Genomic DNA, 16,215 nt, shown 5'->3' with positions numbered 1-16,215 from the left:
AGAAGAAGTCCAAAGCATATTATTCCTGTCCCTTATGTTTCCTTTGTGCACACATCCCATGAATGTTAAACATGTTCAGTTTTCTTTTGATTGTAGAGGTTTGGTCCTGTGAGGTTACTTGGCAGTTTTTGGAGACTTATTTTACTTTCTTGCGGGCTGCTTTCTGTGTGAACCTGGTACTGGGTTAGCTAGAACTGGGCATTTTGGTCGTTGTTATGACAGGACATATTTGTTTCAAATATATCCCTCTGCCACAAAAAATATATCAACAAAGCAGTAATTTTTTCCAACTTTAAGGACATTTTGTATTCAGTTTCACAATTGCAATCTAAAGTCATTTTCTATCTTATACTCATGGTTTACTGTAAGGAAAAGTGGTTTTATGACTGATAAATCATATCTAAAGCATGGGGTCAGATAAAGGGATCAGAAGCAAAAATAAAGGATGGATACTGTGATACAAAGTGTTCAGAAAATGATTAAATCTAAGATTAGAGAATTTTTAAGAATTTATCTATATTGTTTATGAAAATCATAATTACCAAAATAAATAAACTGATATGCAATGGTTTAAGCACCACAGGGGCAAAATAGTTTTTGTGGTTGTGGTCACAGCCAACATTACAGCATAAATAGAGAAATGGATGGAAGATTCTTCCCTTCATTATATTAAAAACTATGAATGGTTGAACATGAAGTAACAAATTTCTCCCATAGATTTATATATAGTTTTTCCAACATGTGGCAGCTGTGAGGCTCTGCAGACCAGAAGGGTGAAAGGGATGGGGAGAGCATGAAAAGAAGTAGTAATGAAGCCAAGAACAAGGCTGTTCTGTCAACAGCTCCACCTGCTGCTCAATGAGGCATTAAGCAGAAAATAGCAGGTTTTTTCTACTCCAAGTGCTGCTCTATTGAGCTCCTTATTGCACATGATAATAAAACAGCCAGAAATATGTTTCAAACAAATCAGACAAGGAGAGAGGGCACCACTAAGGTGAACGGGTTCACTGACATGTTTAGTACTTGGACTATTTAAAATGTTACATTTTCTGTTTTTTTTATTATTTTATTATTATTATTTGAATGAACACCACATAGTTCTTGTTGGTTAATCACTTAAGAAAATGTAACAGAGCCGCAAATTGTGGAGGTAAAAACCCATTCCATAATCGCCATAGGACTGGATTATTATAAGCATCATCAAGAACAAAGTCTTATTCCAGTGTTGAGAACGAGCAGAACTACATACACAGCGATACGATACATTCACTATATAGCATATTTAATAAATCAGAAACAAATTTACGTCTTTTTACCAAGTGGACATTCCTATTGCTTTCACCACATCATCGTTTTGTTTAAAGCTACATTTCTACCACCTTAGAAACTGATTAAAAAGAAACGATTTAACAGAAATACTCATTTAAAAATTCTAATCTAATATTTATAAAAGTCCATTGTAGTTTAGTCTTGTATACTGCAATAAACCATTTTTTTTATTTGCTGAATTCTAAAAACAAACACTGGCTTGGTTGAATAAAGGCTTTCCCCATTTCAGCTTTGCACTCACTTAGTGCATGTTGTTGATGTAACTTCTGGGTTAATCACATATAATACTGTGTCAAACAGTTTGTGACTTCTGGGTCAATTACACATAATTTTCTGAGTCAGACTGTCACATCATCACCATCCCTATAAAGTATTCACACCCTCTAAAAAGATAATGTTTCCTTACTGTAACACTACAGTACACATAGTTAATAATTATTTTAAGATATGAACTATAAGAAGCAACATGTTTTTTTTTTCCTTTAAAGGGGCATTATTACATGTCTTTCAGGCATATAGTGTCATTTTATAGCACAGTCAAGTAACTATGTTACTTTCAGGTGTTTAAAAAATACTAAATATATCAAATATGACTTAAAACAAATCATACTTTGTAATTTAATGCCTTGAAATTGGGCCTCTGTCTCTTTAAGAAGCTCGTGCTCTTTCTGAAACTTCACCTTCAGAAAGTCATTGTTACATGGTTCCTCTATTAACCCTTTAGCAACATTTTTACAACTGTTTCATTGAGCAGTATCTACTATAATGAGCTCAGTTCCACCAGGTGCTTGCTAATTTTTGCTGGCTAGTCTGAAGGAGCTGAGTAGGAGAGTTGAGGGAGGGTGGAGTACAGGGGAGCTGCTCTGCGAGGAGCAGCTCCCCTCCACCCCACCTCCAGCTGAGGAGCTGCAGAACCTGCAGCTCTGAGGACACGAGGTCAACTCAAGCATTATCTTGCACAGCTGAATGGTTGCCATGAAGAATAAAATAATTTCTCAAATATGCATGAAAGAATCAAGGCAACACTACATGTATGTTTTGGATGAGGGAATAACATAACATGATGTAAAGCTAAAAAAAAAAAAAAATTACTTAATACTGTCCCTTTAATTTAAATTCTTGAGAACTGTCATATGTGTACTCGCTAATACAAATACAATAGTACACATATGACAGTATGGCAAGTACAAATACTCAGATAATTGTTTACCGGTTCTCAAATATTTGTATGAGAACCGGTACACATAGTTCATGTTCTGGAGACGAGTGAAATTTCAGAGTTAACCCTTTTCATTCAGACAAAAAGAAGTTTCATCTAATCGGTAGACTATAAAAGTGTATAATGTAATGATGCACAAAATAAAAGTTTAACTGTTACACTGGTTTACCTTTATTGTTGCTCATCAACACTTATCAAAATATGGGAACGAACTTAACATCTCCCTAAAACTACTCGTTCACGACGGCTCCCAGTAGTTACTGCATTTCCTTTAAAACTTCCCACACTCAAACTCCATGAAACAATGAGCTCCAGTCTTGGTCCAAATGAATTTTATTCTGAACATTGAAAGACAAATACATACATCATCTTCTACAGTGATAATTAACAACAGGCTTGTTGTTATCGCTCCTCATATATTAACTCTCAGGTAACAGCAGTATTATTCACAACCTGGAAGGTAGACGGTAAGAACGGGCTCAAACTGGACTGGGTTAGTTTCAGTACGGTGTGAAGGGAAGAGTAAGAGGGGAAACCATTTATAATCGTCGTTATTGGCTTCTGTCTGCCACAAATACCAACATTCGTTCACATCTTTCAACATACTTTAGCTGCTGATTAGACAGTGGCTGGTCACTAAGCTGTTTTGTCATTTATTATTCAGAATATTATTGTAACTGTGGCTTTAAATTAAAAGTACTAGCTAGATTTACTACCAGGCAAAGTAACTAGCTAACTAACACATTTACAACTTCACTGTTGTCAGTTGTCCCACCAGCTAATGTAGCTGCCATTTTGAATACTCAAGAGCATTAAACTTGGATAAAATAAAATTCTAATTGTTTTTAAAGTCAAAAATCATGTTAGTGATATGCTAAAAGTGAATTGGTTTAATTGAAATGAAGCATTCTTTTGTATAAGGCCAAGAAGTGTTAGCATGTTCATGTAAAGGCACTAGCACTATGTAGTTTAGTGGCTTTCTTCTTTTTTTTTTTTTGACAGGCCGATTTTCAGCAAATTACAAGCTTTGATCTGAAACAATGCAAGAATTGTTTAAAATAAATCAGACATTACAGAATTTAATAGCTTTTCTTCTGCCCAGTTCACACAGGCTACATGTAGCTTTTGAGATAACCAAATTCCTTACTAAGTAAGTTGCAGCTCAGTTTTATAAGATTTATTATTTATAACTGTTTTGCCAAAGTTATCATTTTGTAACATTAACTAAAATAAACCTGAAAAATCAAACCAAACATATAACTGGCATGTAGCTCTTTACTATTCCTCACCACACATCAGACAAAAAGGTCCCTGGTTGGGATTTTAACCCATATCTCTACAATTTCATATAGTCATGTTTTTGATCACTGAAACCATACTTTAAAAGTTTAAGCTTAACTAAATTTTAACAGCAACGTGTCAACAAATTCTGTCTTGCTATAATACATCTCAGTGATGTAGCACAGTTGAAAATACACAACCAATAACTTGGTTATGGAACGGGAGAAGTAGACTTTTCCAATTTGGATCCAATCTTGCCTGGTAGACTTTTGTCATAAATATAAGCAAACAAAGATCAACTGTGGGGTTCCTCAAGGCTCCATTCTTGGACCAATTTTTAGTTAATATCTTTCTGATTCCCCTCATTTAGTTTTTCTATATCTGTGCTTCAATAGATGCCACTCACAGTATCTCGGCATTGTTACTGTATGACTTTGATACTTAGCGATGTGTTTTTCTATTCTTCTGTGGTATTTATTAAAGTACTTTTAATGGAACTTGAAGGACTTTTTCTAAACATGTCAATATTTGAAATAGATTCAATACTAACCCCGTGACCCTGGATAAGAGGAAGATGGATGGATGGATGGATGGATGGATGGATGGATGGATGGATAGATAGATGGATAGATGGTCAATTGACTACTTTGCTTGCTAAACTAATTGATCGTTTTGATTACTGGAGTCTATAATCTTGTTTTGTTTTTATGTGTTAGACTGTATTTTTACTGTTGTTGGATTAAAATGAACAACTTGATATGTATTAAATGTGTGTAAACAGAAACATAGTGCCAAACATGAACAGCATTTTTTTTTTCTTCACAAATCTTATCTTTGTCATTCCAGAAGGAAAAGCTTGAATGCTGGTTAATATTTTATCTGGTTAGTGTTTATTTTGGTGATATATTTTTCCACTGTCTTGCTGTTAAAGTGGGTCTTTTTAAAACATTTCAAAGAAAACCACTGATGATTCTGAGCATTGGACACCACAACGTCATCTTTTCAATAAGTTAGTATAACCTTAGGGTTATACTAACAGACCCTAACCCTATTTTATAGAGATATCAGTAGAGGTAAAAATACTGAGGTGAAACAGATCTGACTGAATGTTTTATCCTCCAGGCAAACTTTCTGACTCACTACTCAAAATGGCTGCTGGCTAACATATCAACTTGGATCATTTTCTGCTGAAATATCAGGAACATAGCTGTTTTCAAAGTGCTAGGAGTGCTGACGTATATTAAAATGGTTTCTGTATTGAAGCTTCTGTATTGTTAAGGACTGGAACTGGGAATACGTTTCATGGAGCTTCTTAAAAAAGCCTTGAACCACAGGGATCTCCATTTGTTCATTTTCTTCCCCCTCTCCCTGCATAGTAATGATAACCATGACCGCTTAACATTGCAGCAACATGTCAGAGCTGAGATGCGCAACAGAAAATAAAAGTTAAGACATTCTTGTTCACAGTACCTTGATTGAAATCAGCTTTTGTACCTGTTCACTGCATTGACTGTTACTCCGACACATTGACATGTCTGTAAGTCGGTCATGTACACTGAATACCTATCATATACTTGCTTAAAATCTGTTTGTTTGTTTTTTTGTTGTTTTTTTTGCAGCTTATTAGCATGGTTTTTCAATACACCTGTACATATTAAGCACTTTCTGAGAAAATGTGGCAAGTGTTCAATTGAGGTTAAAAACCAAACTATCAAGATCCCTTTCTATGGATCTTGATAGATCCATAAAAAGGGATCTTAATCAATTGAAAAATTGATTAAGAGTTTGAGAAGCTGTTGAGTGCCTTTAAATGTCACCTACCTGACTTTAAACCTTTCTAGTCATTCACACCTGATGTCACACACACTCAGTCACACACAGCGATTACGTTTGGAGAGACATAAAAAAAGGAGGGATTGTCACTGGAGTTTCTCTAAGACTGTCTGGATAAAAGCAGAAGAGGCGGAAACAGCAACGACCCGTCTGAGTCCGGAGTTGGACCGAATTCAACCTGGACCCCACAGAACTGGGACAGGACCAGACTGGGATTAACTGGACCAGAAAGGGGGCACTGGGATTTTCATTATTTTACTGGCATTATGTATTCACAGCAAAAATCACAAAAATCTTAGCAAGTATTTTTGGTCTAGTTTCCAGTACAAATGTCTTAACTTTTCAGTAAGAAATAGAAGCAAGTTTTAAGTCAATAATTTATTAATGCTGATGTAAAAGAACTAGTTCCACTGATAAATTATTTCACTTCTGACTAATACTTTCTCATTAATATTAAGGAATTATTGACTTAAAAAGAGCTGATATTCTTGCTGAAAAGTTACTTACAATACAAGTTAGTTTTGTCTTATTTCGATATTTGCATTAAAACTAGAACAAAAATACAATAGTTTGTGTTTTTGCAGAGTTCTATGCTAACCTAGGCAACCTCCCTTCTTGCTTTCTGTTAAACATTTGCAATTAATACAATGGTACCCCAACTGAATCTGTTGCAATACGTAATCAGTTTTGAATGATAAGTTAAAATGAGCTTGATAATTTCCATTCTGATTTTTTAAGGTCAATTTTGTTTTCAGAGACATCACAATGCATTTTCTTTATGGTTTTGGTTATAAGTGCTCCCCTCCCCCCAATTTTATTTACGGGTTTTGGTTGCCATGTTTTTTCTTGGATATTTCAAATATCCTGTAGTCCCAGTGTTAAGAGTTTTTCACAAAATTAAAGTCTATTTCTTATTTATACGGTGGACTTGCATTATTATGCCATTGTTCATAAATTACTCAAAAATGGTCTCAAAACAATAATATTATTGTTTAGTGAAATAATTTCTGGTACAATTTATCAAGGTAAATTTGTTGTTGTGACAGGATGAACCTAAAATCCCGACTTTGACAGCTAAATATGTGTCAATCCAAGATATGTACCTATTTTTTGAAAATGTTTTCCATTTGATCCCAAGTCGGTCCATTATTTGAAGGGGGGTGAATAAGACTGTCATGACACTGTCATAAACACCTGTCATGAACATGAATAAGCCTTCATGAATATGATATCTATATGATAACTGATATCAATTTGTTATAAAAGTATTACTGATTGGACTTTAAAAATTAGGTAACTTTATGTTACTAAAGGTAAAATTTAAACAATAATGATTTCCTGGTTAATGTCAAGTTGTCATAACAACAACATTTTGAATAATGTCAACTTTGTATTAAAAGTGTCATTATTTACCGAATGACGCTTTATGACAACAGTCATAAATATTCATGAAGGCTTATTCATGTTCATGACAGGTGTTATGTCATGTTTATGACAGTGTCATGACAGTCTTATTCAACCCCCTTCAAATAAAGTGTTACCTTAATTTCTTCCAAATAATGGAAAAAAAAAGGCAAATAAAATAAAACTGACATGGCATTTAAGGTTGTTGTTGTTAAAGAGGATGATATTTAGTTACCTAGTGTAATTACTGACTTTTCCTGGGGATTTCTTACAGAGCAAATCTTGCTGTTAACATATTAATCTCCCTAAACATTAACAACCAGATCACATAATGAGTAACCCCCTGCCCGTTCCAGGCCTCTGGTCCAGTTTATTCCAGTCCAGCTGTGCTGTCCCCGTTTTCATTTCTCTGAGTTCGTTCCCAGGCCAGTCCCATCTGGTCCAACCTGCTGTTCGTTTCACGGCTCTTCAAACAGCTGCAGGTCCAGCCTAACGACAATCTCCCCCGTGGGAACCTCATGAAGCAGCAGCCTCTTCGTGATTGGTCCTTTGGAGCCCTGGTCCTTCTTTATCTCGGCCAATCGGATCTCAGTCCTGCCAAGGAAGTCTGCAGAGACAAGACGTGGTAAGTCAAGGGGCGTTTTGTCCCTCTGTGTGGGACAAACAGTAACACTGGTTGGTTTAGAAATGTGGACTGAATGCGTCACACACCGTCAGGTGAGAACTGGTCTCGTTCAAACACAGTGATGCAGAGGACGTCCTGTTCAAGGTCCTTAATAAAAAACTGACAATTGGAATTCCACTTTGGATTCAAAGTGTCCTGCAAACAAAGAAAACAACTCAGATGAACTTTGAATTCACGTTCTCTAAAACCCACAGTGGTTTGTTCGGCAGGGCAGTAACTAAGTATTTTCTGAGGTGATTAAACGGCACATTAAATTCAAATTCAAACAAAAAAACATTTTATTGATCCCAAAGGAAAATTAAATAATAGTATAGAGATCCTGGGGACTGTATTTAACAGCTGTATGTGCATTGATGGATTATATATTCTGCCATATCTATGCATGCACACTTTTTGAACCACTGTTTAGAGTAAAAAATAAACATTGAAAATCTTAATCGACATAAAGCTGAATTATAAATGTAACTTCTTAAGGCTAAAACATCATTTTACGAGTCTAAATTATATGGCCCTGTCAGTGTCACACACTTTCCCACTTCAATTATGTTAGTTACTGTTAACAATTTTAACAGACATCTACAATCATAATCCTTATTTTTCTATTCAGATTTTCTTTTCTTAGTTTATTTCAGACAATAAAACATATAATACAAAAGCAGAATTTTTTTCAGTTGATAAATATGTACCACTTTCCCAATTCCAACAGAAAACACTGAAATTGGTTCATGTATAAAAAGTGGATATAAACAGAAATACTTCAAACATTCCTGAGTGATTTATTTTGCTCTTTATCAGTTAAAGCATCAACATTAATAAATCAAGTTTTGACCAAGTAATAAAATTGAATTGTTTTTACTTGCATTTTGTTTTTTTAGAGTTGCTTTTGATAAGTAGTAAGTTGGACATGGATCAACATATTTGATTTGTAGTTGTTTGATGATTTGACAAAATGGAATATTTATTACTCATTTCATAATTGTTTTTATTATGTAAAAACACGATGTAAACAATGTAAGAAAATGCTTATAGTCATTTTTCTCCTACCTGTACTGTTTTTGTGATATGGCACTGAGAGCCCATGGTGACTTCACAGTAAGGATTGCTTTTACCTTGAAACACAGACAATGTTGCTGCTGATTATTGTGCATAAAACCAGTTGAGAGAAGCTACTGCTTAGCTTCATTAGATTATCATGTTAAATCATGATGCTTTGAATAAAAAAAGCAATAACACATTGATTTAATTGTCAAAAGGTCGACCTTCAATGGCCTTTTTACGTACCATGGGTGCGACAGGGTTTGAGCTCGATGCCCTCCACGATGTTAACCATCAGCCTGCCGATCCCAGTCGCCCTCTGAGAACGGACTGAGATGAGGAGCAGACAGGTCAGCCGCCGGGTTTAAATGAAACCACAGAAACCAGTCTGAGAGCCCAGTTTACCTAAATAAGCCTTCTCCCTCTTCTTCTTCTCCGTCTCAATGAAAAGCTCTGAGGCAGCCTTAATTTTCTGAACCCACGCCGTCCTGTAAGGATATGAACACAAAGACAAAAAGTTGGATTATTTAATTTAAGGAATACGCTCTCAGTTGACTTTCCAAAGATATTATAGCCGTTATTATATTTGCATTTGTCATTGTGGTTTCTAGGTTTTGTTTTCTCTCTTTAGAGGTTTAGAGGCAGATTTTTAAGGCTTTGACTTCTACTCCTCTCTTCCTATCTCCTTTCTTTTTAAACCTTTGCCCCACCTTTCTCCGTTTTTCTCTCTTTCTTTTTTGTCTCTGTGTACATTACATTTGAAATAAATCCAAAATAAGTCTCTAAAAAAGTAAGAAGAGCATCATAGGGAAACCTGTAACACTCCAGTAAATCACTCACACAAACTGCAGGACAGGACACGTAAAAGAAACAAAATAATAATAATATTAATAAAGAAATAAGAAAAAAACGTGATGATCAGCTTATAAAAGCAAACATCTGAAGCTCTCGTCTGTGTTTTCTGTTACCGTTCATTGATGCTTTCAGCTCGGAGGGTGTAAACTCGGTCTATGTGTGAGATGTGAAACAGAGGCTCATCCCCTGATGGATCTGTTGGCAGCTTTACTAACACTTCGTTCAGAAAGATCGGCTGAAAGAAACAAACAGATCCAGTTAGAAACGAGGGTGGGCCCAGGTACATATTGTATCATTTATCATTTATAATGATAAGACTGATTTATCTGTGTCACAAATTCCAGTTCATAATCTTTAAAAACCACTGAAACTGTCCATATTGTTGAGATTTTTAGTTTTACTATTTTCTCCATTGTTTGTTCAATCAGAGCAGCAATAAACATCAATACGTTTGAAAATATGATTAAATGTGGTTATTATGTGCAGTTTAATCAAACAAATCACACTTCATCATGTGACTGGTGTCCTAGAAGTGCATTACAAATGAGGAGCACTGTTAGTTTGTAGGACTGATTGCTTAGTCATGCAGTCACATACTTACAGTAAGCTAAAAAAGAAGTGATAGTTCTTATGGTCACTTTTCATGTTATCACAACAGTACCAGTAAATATTGTGATCAATTTTAAGTCCATATCACACACCCATCAATGAGGGTTTGCTTTCTGTTGAAAAATACACTTGTGCTTTCTTACAGAAATAGGCAAAGTGCATTAAAGTTAAAGAAAAGAAGCTGAGGTTTTTCATTTTCCTCCGTTAAATGAGAGCACAGGTACGTTTGCCAGCCTTCTCACCGTTTTGTACATGCGGTACTGCAGGTGGGTTTTTGAGGAGAAGACTTTGTCAGAACCTGAAGAGCCCAGAGGTTTGGTGACCTGTTTGAGGAAGGGAAAAAAAGTTTAAATTTGTTTAAGTGTGTCACAAGTCCAGAAATATATTGCAATAGACGAGGAGCTGCAGACGTTTTCAGCTAGCTGTCGAAATCAGTGAAAACAGATGTATACAAATTTTTCAGGATGTTAATCATTTCAAGTATACATTTTTTAATCTGGTAAAATGCGGCATCTAAAGCATAGGCCTCAAGAGCTGTAGCAACGTGTAAATCTTTTTAAATAATCAATTTTCTGGAAAATTTGGATTGATGACATAATTCAACTGAGCCACACAGGTTCTTAAAGGAAGACTCACCTGTGTGAGCAGCAGGAAGTCGTTGAACAGGAAGCCGTAGAGCTCCTTGCTGCTCTTTGCTTTGAACAGCTTCCCGCTGTGGAGGAACTTCCTGGGTCCCAGACAGTTGGTGACCGAGTTGAACACCAGTTGCTAAAAAGCACAGAGAAATTTATTTAAAAAAGAAAAAAAAAAGTTAAATGATCACACAAGTTTTAAGGTGATGGTGTTAAAAGTTTTGCTCTACAAAGTTTCTGGTTCTTTTTATTCTAGTTTTTTTTTTAAACATCACAAGTTTGAAAGTATACTTCAAAAGGTTTTACACCACATACATATTAACAGTAAATGAATCTCAGTGCTGCTTCTGACATAGTGACATAAGATTTTTATCGACTGGAGAAAGTACATTGTGATAATGGGTCACATGCTACGAATACTTTGTCATTCAGAAATAATAAGGGCCAACAGATTAACGCTTTAATTTTGGTCAATTAACGCAAATAATTGCTTTATTATTACTTTGTACTCACATGTTTCCACTACACCCATAAATTTGGTGCACAAAAAACCACAATGGACAACAAAGTCGCTCCTCTCGGCCCACTGGGGATTCATTTCTGCTTCTAAAACGATCTGATTGGACGCTGGGAAAGACAACTGTTGTGTTCAGGTTGTGCTGAAAGGAGTTAGCCTATCAGAGAAGCGGTTCTAGCCTGACATAGCATCTCAATGCCAAACATGTAGCAGATGACCCCAACGCTAATGTCAGCATCCACAGTTAACATTTCTAAAGAAATAATTTTTCTAATAAATGATTAATTTAAGCAAACTAAGATTATATGTGGGATTCCTCATGGTTATTTTCTCACACCAATTTTTATTGGATATATAATTGCTTCCCTTCCATCAGATTATTAATTTTTTTCCCCATACATATTCTGAGGACACCCTGTATGTTGAGGCTGCTTAAATGTTGCATATATATATTATCTCTGTAAAATATGTCAATAAAGATATTCAGAAAAGCTGCCTTGTCTTGAGTATTTCACCTCTTATTAATCTTAAAAAAGCGGTTGCGGCTGATACTGCACCTCTGACAGCCCCTCACACTGAACGTGAGCCTGAATCCACTCCAGCCGATCAGAGTTCTCCTTCTCTCTGACGCCTTCATTCACCTGAGAACACAGATCACACACTCAACTCGTCATGCACATCCAAGTACATTTTCTATCAAGATTAACTACTCTTACAATCATGTTTGAGTAAAACAACTAAAAACTTTGAAAGCATAAAACACAGTTAAATCACAATTGGAGTTCTAAGTAGTTTTTTAAGAGCAGATAACTAATTTGATACATTTACAGTACAATTTTAAAGTACACGTTTATTATTTTTGTAATTTCAAAGATGGTTGAATCACAAAATATTGATGTAACTTTTGATATCTTGATAACTACATTCCTGCAATGCTCTTAAACTCTCATGAATAAAACACTAATTATGTGTAGAAAACTGAGACTTTTAGATGCTGCCATTCACTGCTGCACTAGTTTACACAATCTCCACACAACTTGATCATTTAAGTATCTTAGTGACAGACGTTGGGATAGATAAGGGTGTGTAGTATCAGGGTAACAATGCTGGTCAGAACCTTAATATGGCTAGAATTGGATTTTTAAAATCTTTTTAAATCTCTGGGTAGGATGCTGGTCTCTGTTTCACCCTCTAAATCACTCACTATATTCAGGCTGGTGATTTTTACTTTTTTCTAGATTAGCCACCATATGAATCATTGATATTGGGTGTTCTGTATATAATGTCACTTTTTGTCAACTTTTGTCTGCCTTGTTCCAGACACTTTTATCTTTTACACACATAAAACTATTGCAGACTACAGCTTGATCATAATTCACAAGCATATATGTCCAAAAATAAGTGACAGATCCAGTGATAACTGATTTTCCAGTCCGCTGTAGGCGGCTGCCTTAGTGTGTGTTTCCAGTTTTCACCTGTGAGCAGAGCTCCTCTGCTTTCTCCAGCGCTGCTTTCAGATGGTTGTGATCTGGATGAGACTCTGGAGTGTTTTCTAAGATCTGCAATCAGAAACAGTTCAAAACAATTCAGATTCGGATTAGAAAGGGGAAACAAAAAGTCATTGCAAATCTGGAATTTCCACAAGAATTTTATGTACAAACATTTTTGATGATGAGAGGGTAGCGTGTGACTCTCTGCATCGGCTTGAGTAGAAAACTGGACAGAGGCATCCCTTTGCACCTGGGATCCATGGCTAACCTCTGATGGAAACACAAAACATCAAAATTCATTGTTTTAGTTGCAGTTTCCCCCACAAAAATGTTTTTAATACAATTTGAAAACTTTTAAAGTTATTTCATGTTTAAAGGGGCAGTGCTGTGTGTCTTCCAGGCTCACAGTGACATTTCATAGGGCAAACAAGTAACTATGTTAACTTCAGTTGTTAAAAATTGCTATGTATATGTAACATAGTTAAAATGGTTGAGGTTAAATCCTGCTAAAATGCACCATCTGCTGGTAAAAAGTTGTATTGCATTCACCCTAGAAAGAGCGAGGTATTATGGGTAATCCTCAGAGCCATGAGGATCACTGACGAGGAGCTTGTTTTATGCCAGAGACTGACCTTACCTCCATGCCCGTTCTGTGAAATGCAGATGGAGAATTAAAGAAACAGCTGATGCCAACTTGAGCAGCTCCTTGTCGTTCATTACCACACCGATAGAAGCCACCAAAACCACATAGGCCACATATATCAAATATGACTTAAAAGAAATTTTACTATGTAATTTAACACCTTGAAATCTTTCTGAAGCTCCGCCTTTAGGAAGTGATCAGAGTTCTAACCTTGAGGAAGTCTTTGATCTCAGGACTGTCGTCCGTCTTCTGTTGAATCAGCGTGGCCCCGTTCAGCTGACATGAACAGAACCTGCAAAGAAACAAGATGGCTGCTCCACTACAAGAAGCAGGACAAAAACTCCTACAGATGGAAAGCGATCCACTTCCTGACCTGATGTATGGCTGCATGTGAGGCAGCTGGTTGGTCAGGATGTCGCCGATCATCTTCACAGGCATCCGATCGCCCGACATCTTCTTCCTCACCCTGAGAGCCCTGCAAGGAAACCCTGAGTCTGTAAAAGCTACAAGAGGTGTTTATCTAAACCTCACCAACAATATAGATTTTTTTGCTCACTTGAGAAGTTTGATGTTGCACATGATGAGCTCCTTCCAGTTCACAAAGATCATGGCCACCTCCTTCTCTGTCAGCAGCTCACACTCCAGCAGAGGCTTATGGAAGATCTACACCAACGGAGAAGAAGTGACGTTTAGTGCAAGGCAGATCTCTCCGTGCGAACTGCTGTTTTATGGCGTTTGATATCAATTTATAGCAAATGTCTGAACACTGCTTCATGCTGAATATCAAATGTTTGCAGTGTTTCTCAAAATTCTGACTTTCTAATATTAAATTGGAGCATGTCTTTAACAGCTGTCCAAATGGAAATTATTGAGCTTATTTTAACTGATCAGGTAATGAATTTATTTATTGCTTATCGAGCTAGGCTTAGTTAGCAATTCAAATAAAGAAAAAATGCAATAGTGGGAAGTATTTCCCAAGGTGCTTAGGGGCAGGTTTTTGTACTGAGAGTGAGATGGACGTGTTACTTTGACCTTGTGGTTACCTCAGTGACGAGTTGCAGATCGTTGACGTAGTTCTCCTCTGTGACGATCAGCTCATGGATGTAGCCCTGTCTCTTCCTCTCCATCGGACTCAGCATGTCCAGCAGGTGGAGGTCAGCGCACCCTGAAGGTCAAATGTCACAGAAAAGAAAAAAACAACACACCACCGTCACCCTGGCTTTTCTCAGCAGGAACGGCGCTACATACACTAAGCATAGAACAAAAGGAAACCATTTTAGGTCATACATACCTGAGATCAACATACAAACACTGGAGTGGCATCTCAGTCAAATGTGACACTGTCAATATGAAGCTCTGTTCACTATGTTTACTACAGTGGAGTTTTGTTCTGCGATAAGGACGCTCTGCACTGATGTGTGTAGGATGGTGGATGACTTATTGTTGAAGGAAGCTGCTGCACTGAGCTGGAGCGATTCAGCCAGACAAGAAGGCACAGAATGTGGTGTGCTTCAGACAACAGGCTGAATTAATGATCAAACTACATGGACACAAACAGCTTTTACACAAAAAAGAAAGATGTTTTTGTAGACCATCTCCATAGAAACAGCAGGTGCAACTTTTTCAATAAAGCCTTATTGCTGATATGGAAATATTGAATATTATTAGCTGGGAACTACGTTTGTTAGAAACCAAAAGCAAAAAGTCAGAAATAATTTATGATTGTTTATTTATCAAAAGTCATATCACTATTGCAAAATTCACAGATATTATGACATAGATGTTTTCCTAATATTGTGCAGTTCTAGTTAAGAGTTTAAAGGTTATTGTCAAAACAACAGAGGACACATGACAAAAGGAATTAGATTTAATTGGTTTTATTTGCTATAATGCTAATACTGATTTTCCCATTAACTTTACTTAAAAGGGTTGAAATTATTTTGACATGCTAATTTTGGAAAAATATTTGCTTTGTTTTATGATCTTATCTTTATGAACATGCACACTTGCAGAATCTGCTCTGTTTCCTCGGGTTTTTGCATTATGAACTGAACTTTACAATAATGTTTGATAAATAAGATGAAAGTGGATTATGTGTAGAACAGCTGAAATGACTAATCGTGATTTATCGATTACTGAAGTAATTGTCAACTAATTTAGTAATCAATTAATTTTTATTTGATTAATAGTTGGAATAGTCAGTTATTAAAATAATTGTTAGTTGCAGCCCTAATGTGTATGACTGAACTAAATACTTTTTACAGAGACGCCATGTGCTGTGAACTGGCTCTGTATGAATACAGTTGACTAAATTTTGGGAGATGCCTCAGTTAGAAACCCAGTTACACCCAGTTAAAAACAAACTTGTTGGTTCAACAAAGATTACTTGAAATTTACTTTTGTCAGAAGTATAAATAGTATTTGGTTTGAATATATATGGACTGAACTAAAGTTCCTCGTTTGGAATCGATTTGGTTTATGATTCTAAGTAAAGGTATTTATGACAGAATGGACATCAGAAATAATTACACCCCCTCCCTTTTCTTTTTTTTTGTTTACTTGCTTCTATTTTTCCCGTGCTGGCTGTGCTCTAAAGCTGCATTTCTCGGTAACACTTTATTTGAGGGGGGTTGAATAAGACTGACATGACACTTTCATAAACATAACATAACACCTGTCATGA

General features: G+C 36.1%; 1 protein-coding gene across 5 annotated transcripts in view; it reads right to left on the bottom strand.

Moving 5' to 3' along the window:
* Positions 1-7,282: 7,282 nt before the first annotated feature.
* Positions 7,283-16,215, bottom strand: part of itsn1 (intersectin 1 (SH3 domain protein)) — a 55,777-nt gene continuing 46,844 nt past the window's right edge. For all 5 annotated transcript variants that reach the window (XM_016681833.1, XM_016681835.1, XM_016681834.1 and 2 more), the window contains 15 exons: positions 14,576-14,697; positions 14,089-14,195; positions 13,906-14,007; positions 13,743-13,824; positions 13,061-13,159; positions 12,875-12,958; positions 11,957-12,040; positions 10,887-11,018; positions 10,493-10,573; positions 9,755-9,876; positions 9,192-9,274; positions 9,033-9,116; positions 8,796-8,860; positions 7,778-7,886; positions 7,283-7,673 (listed from right to left, as the gene is read on the bottom strand). In XM_016681833.1, coding sequence (XP_016537319.1) covers positions 7,525-7,673; positions 7,778-7,886; positions 8,796-8,860; positions 9,033-9,116; positions 9,192-9,274; positions 9,755-9,876; positions 10,493-10,573; positions 10,887-11,018; positions 11,957-12,040; positions 12,875-12,958; positions 13,061-13,159; positions 13,743-13,824; positions 13,906-14,007; positions 14,089-14,195; positions 14,576-14,697 — 1,505 coding nt within the window. In that variant the 3' untranslated portion in view covers positions 7,283-7,524. The remainder of the gene's footprint in view (positions 7,674-7,777; positions 7,887-8,795; positions 8,861-9,032; positions 9,117-9,191; positions 9,275-9,754; positions 9,877-10,492; positions 10,574-10,886; positions 11,019-11,956; positions 12,041-12,874; positions 12,959-13,060; positions 13,160-13,742; positions 13,825-13,905; positions 14,008-14,088; positions 14,196-14,575; positions 14,698-16,215) is intronic.

Source organism: Poecilia formosa, unplaced genomic scaffold (assembly GCF_000485575.1).
Source record: "Poecilia formosa unplaced genomic scaffold, Poecilia_formosa-5.1.2 Scaffold296, whole genome shotgun sequence".
NCBI classification, from domain to species: domain Eukaryota; kingdom Metazoa; phylum Chordata; class Actinopteri; order Cyprinodontiformes; family Poeciliidae; genus Poecilia; species Poecilia formosa.
This window is presented reverse-complemented; position numbering and strand designations above follow the sequence as displayed.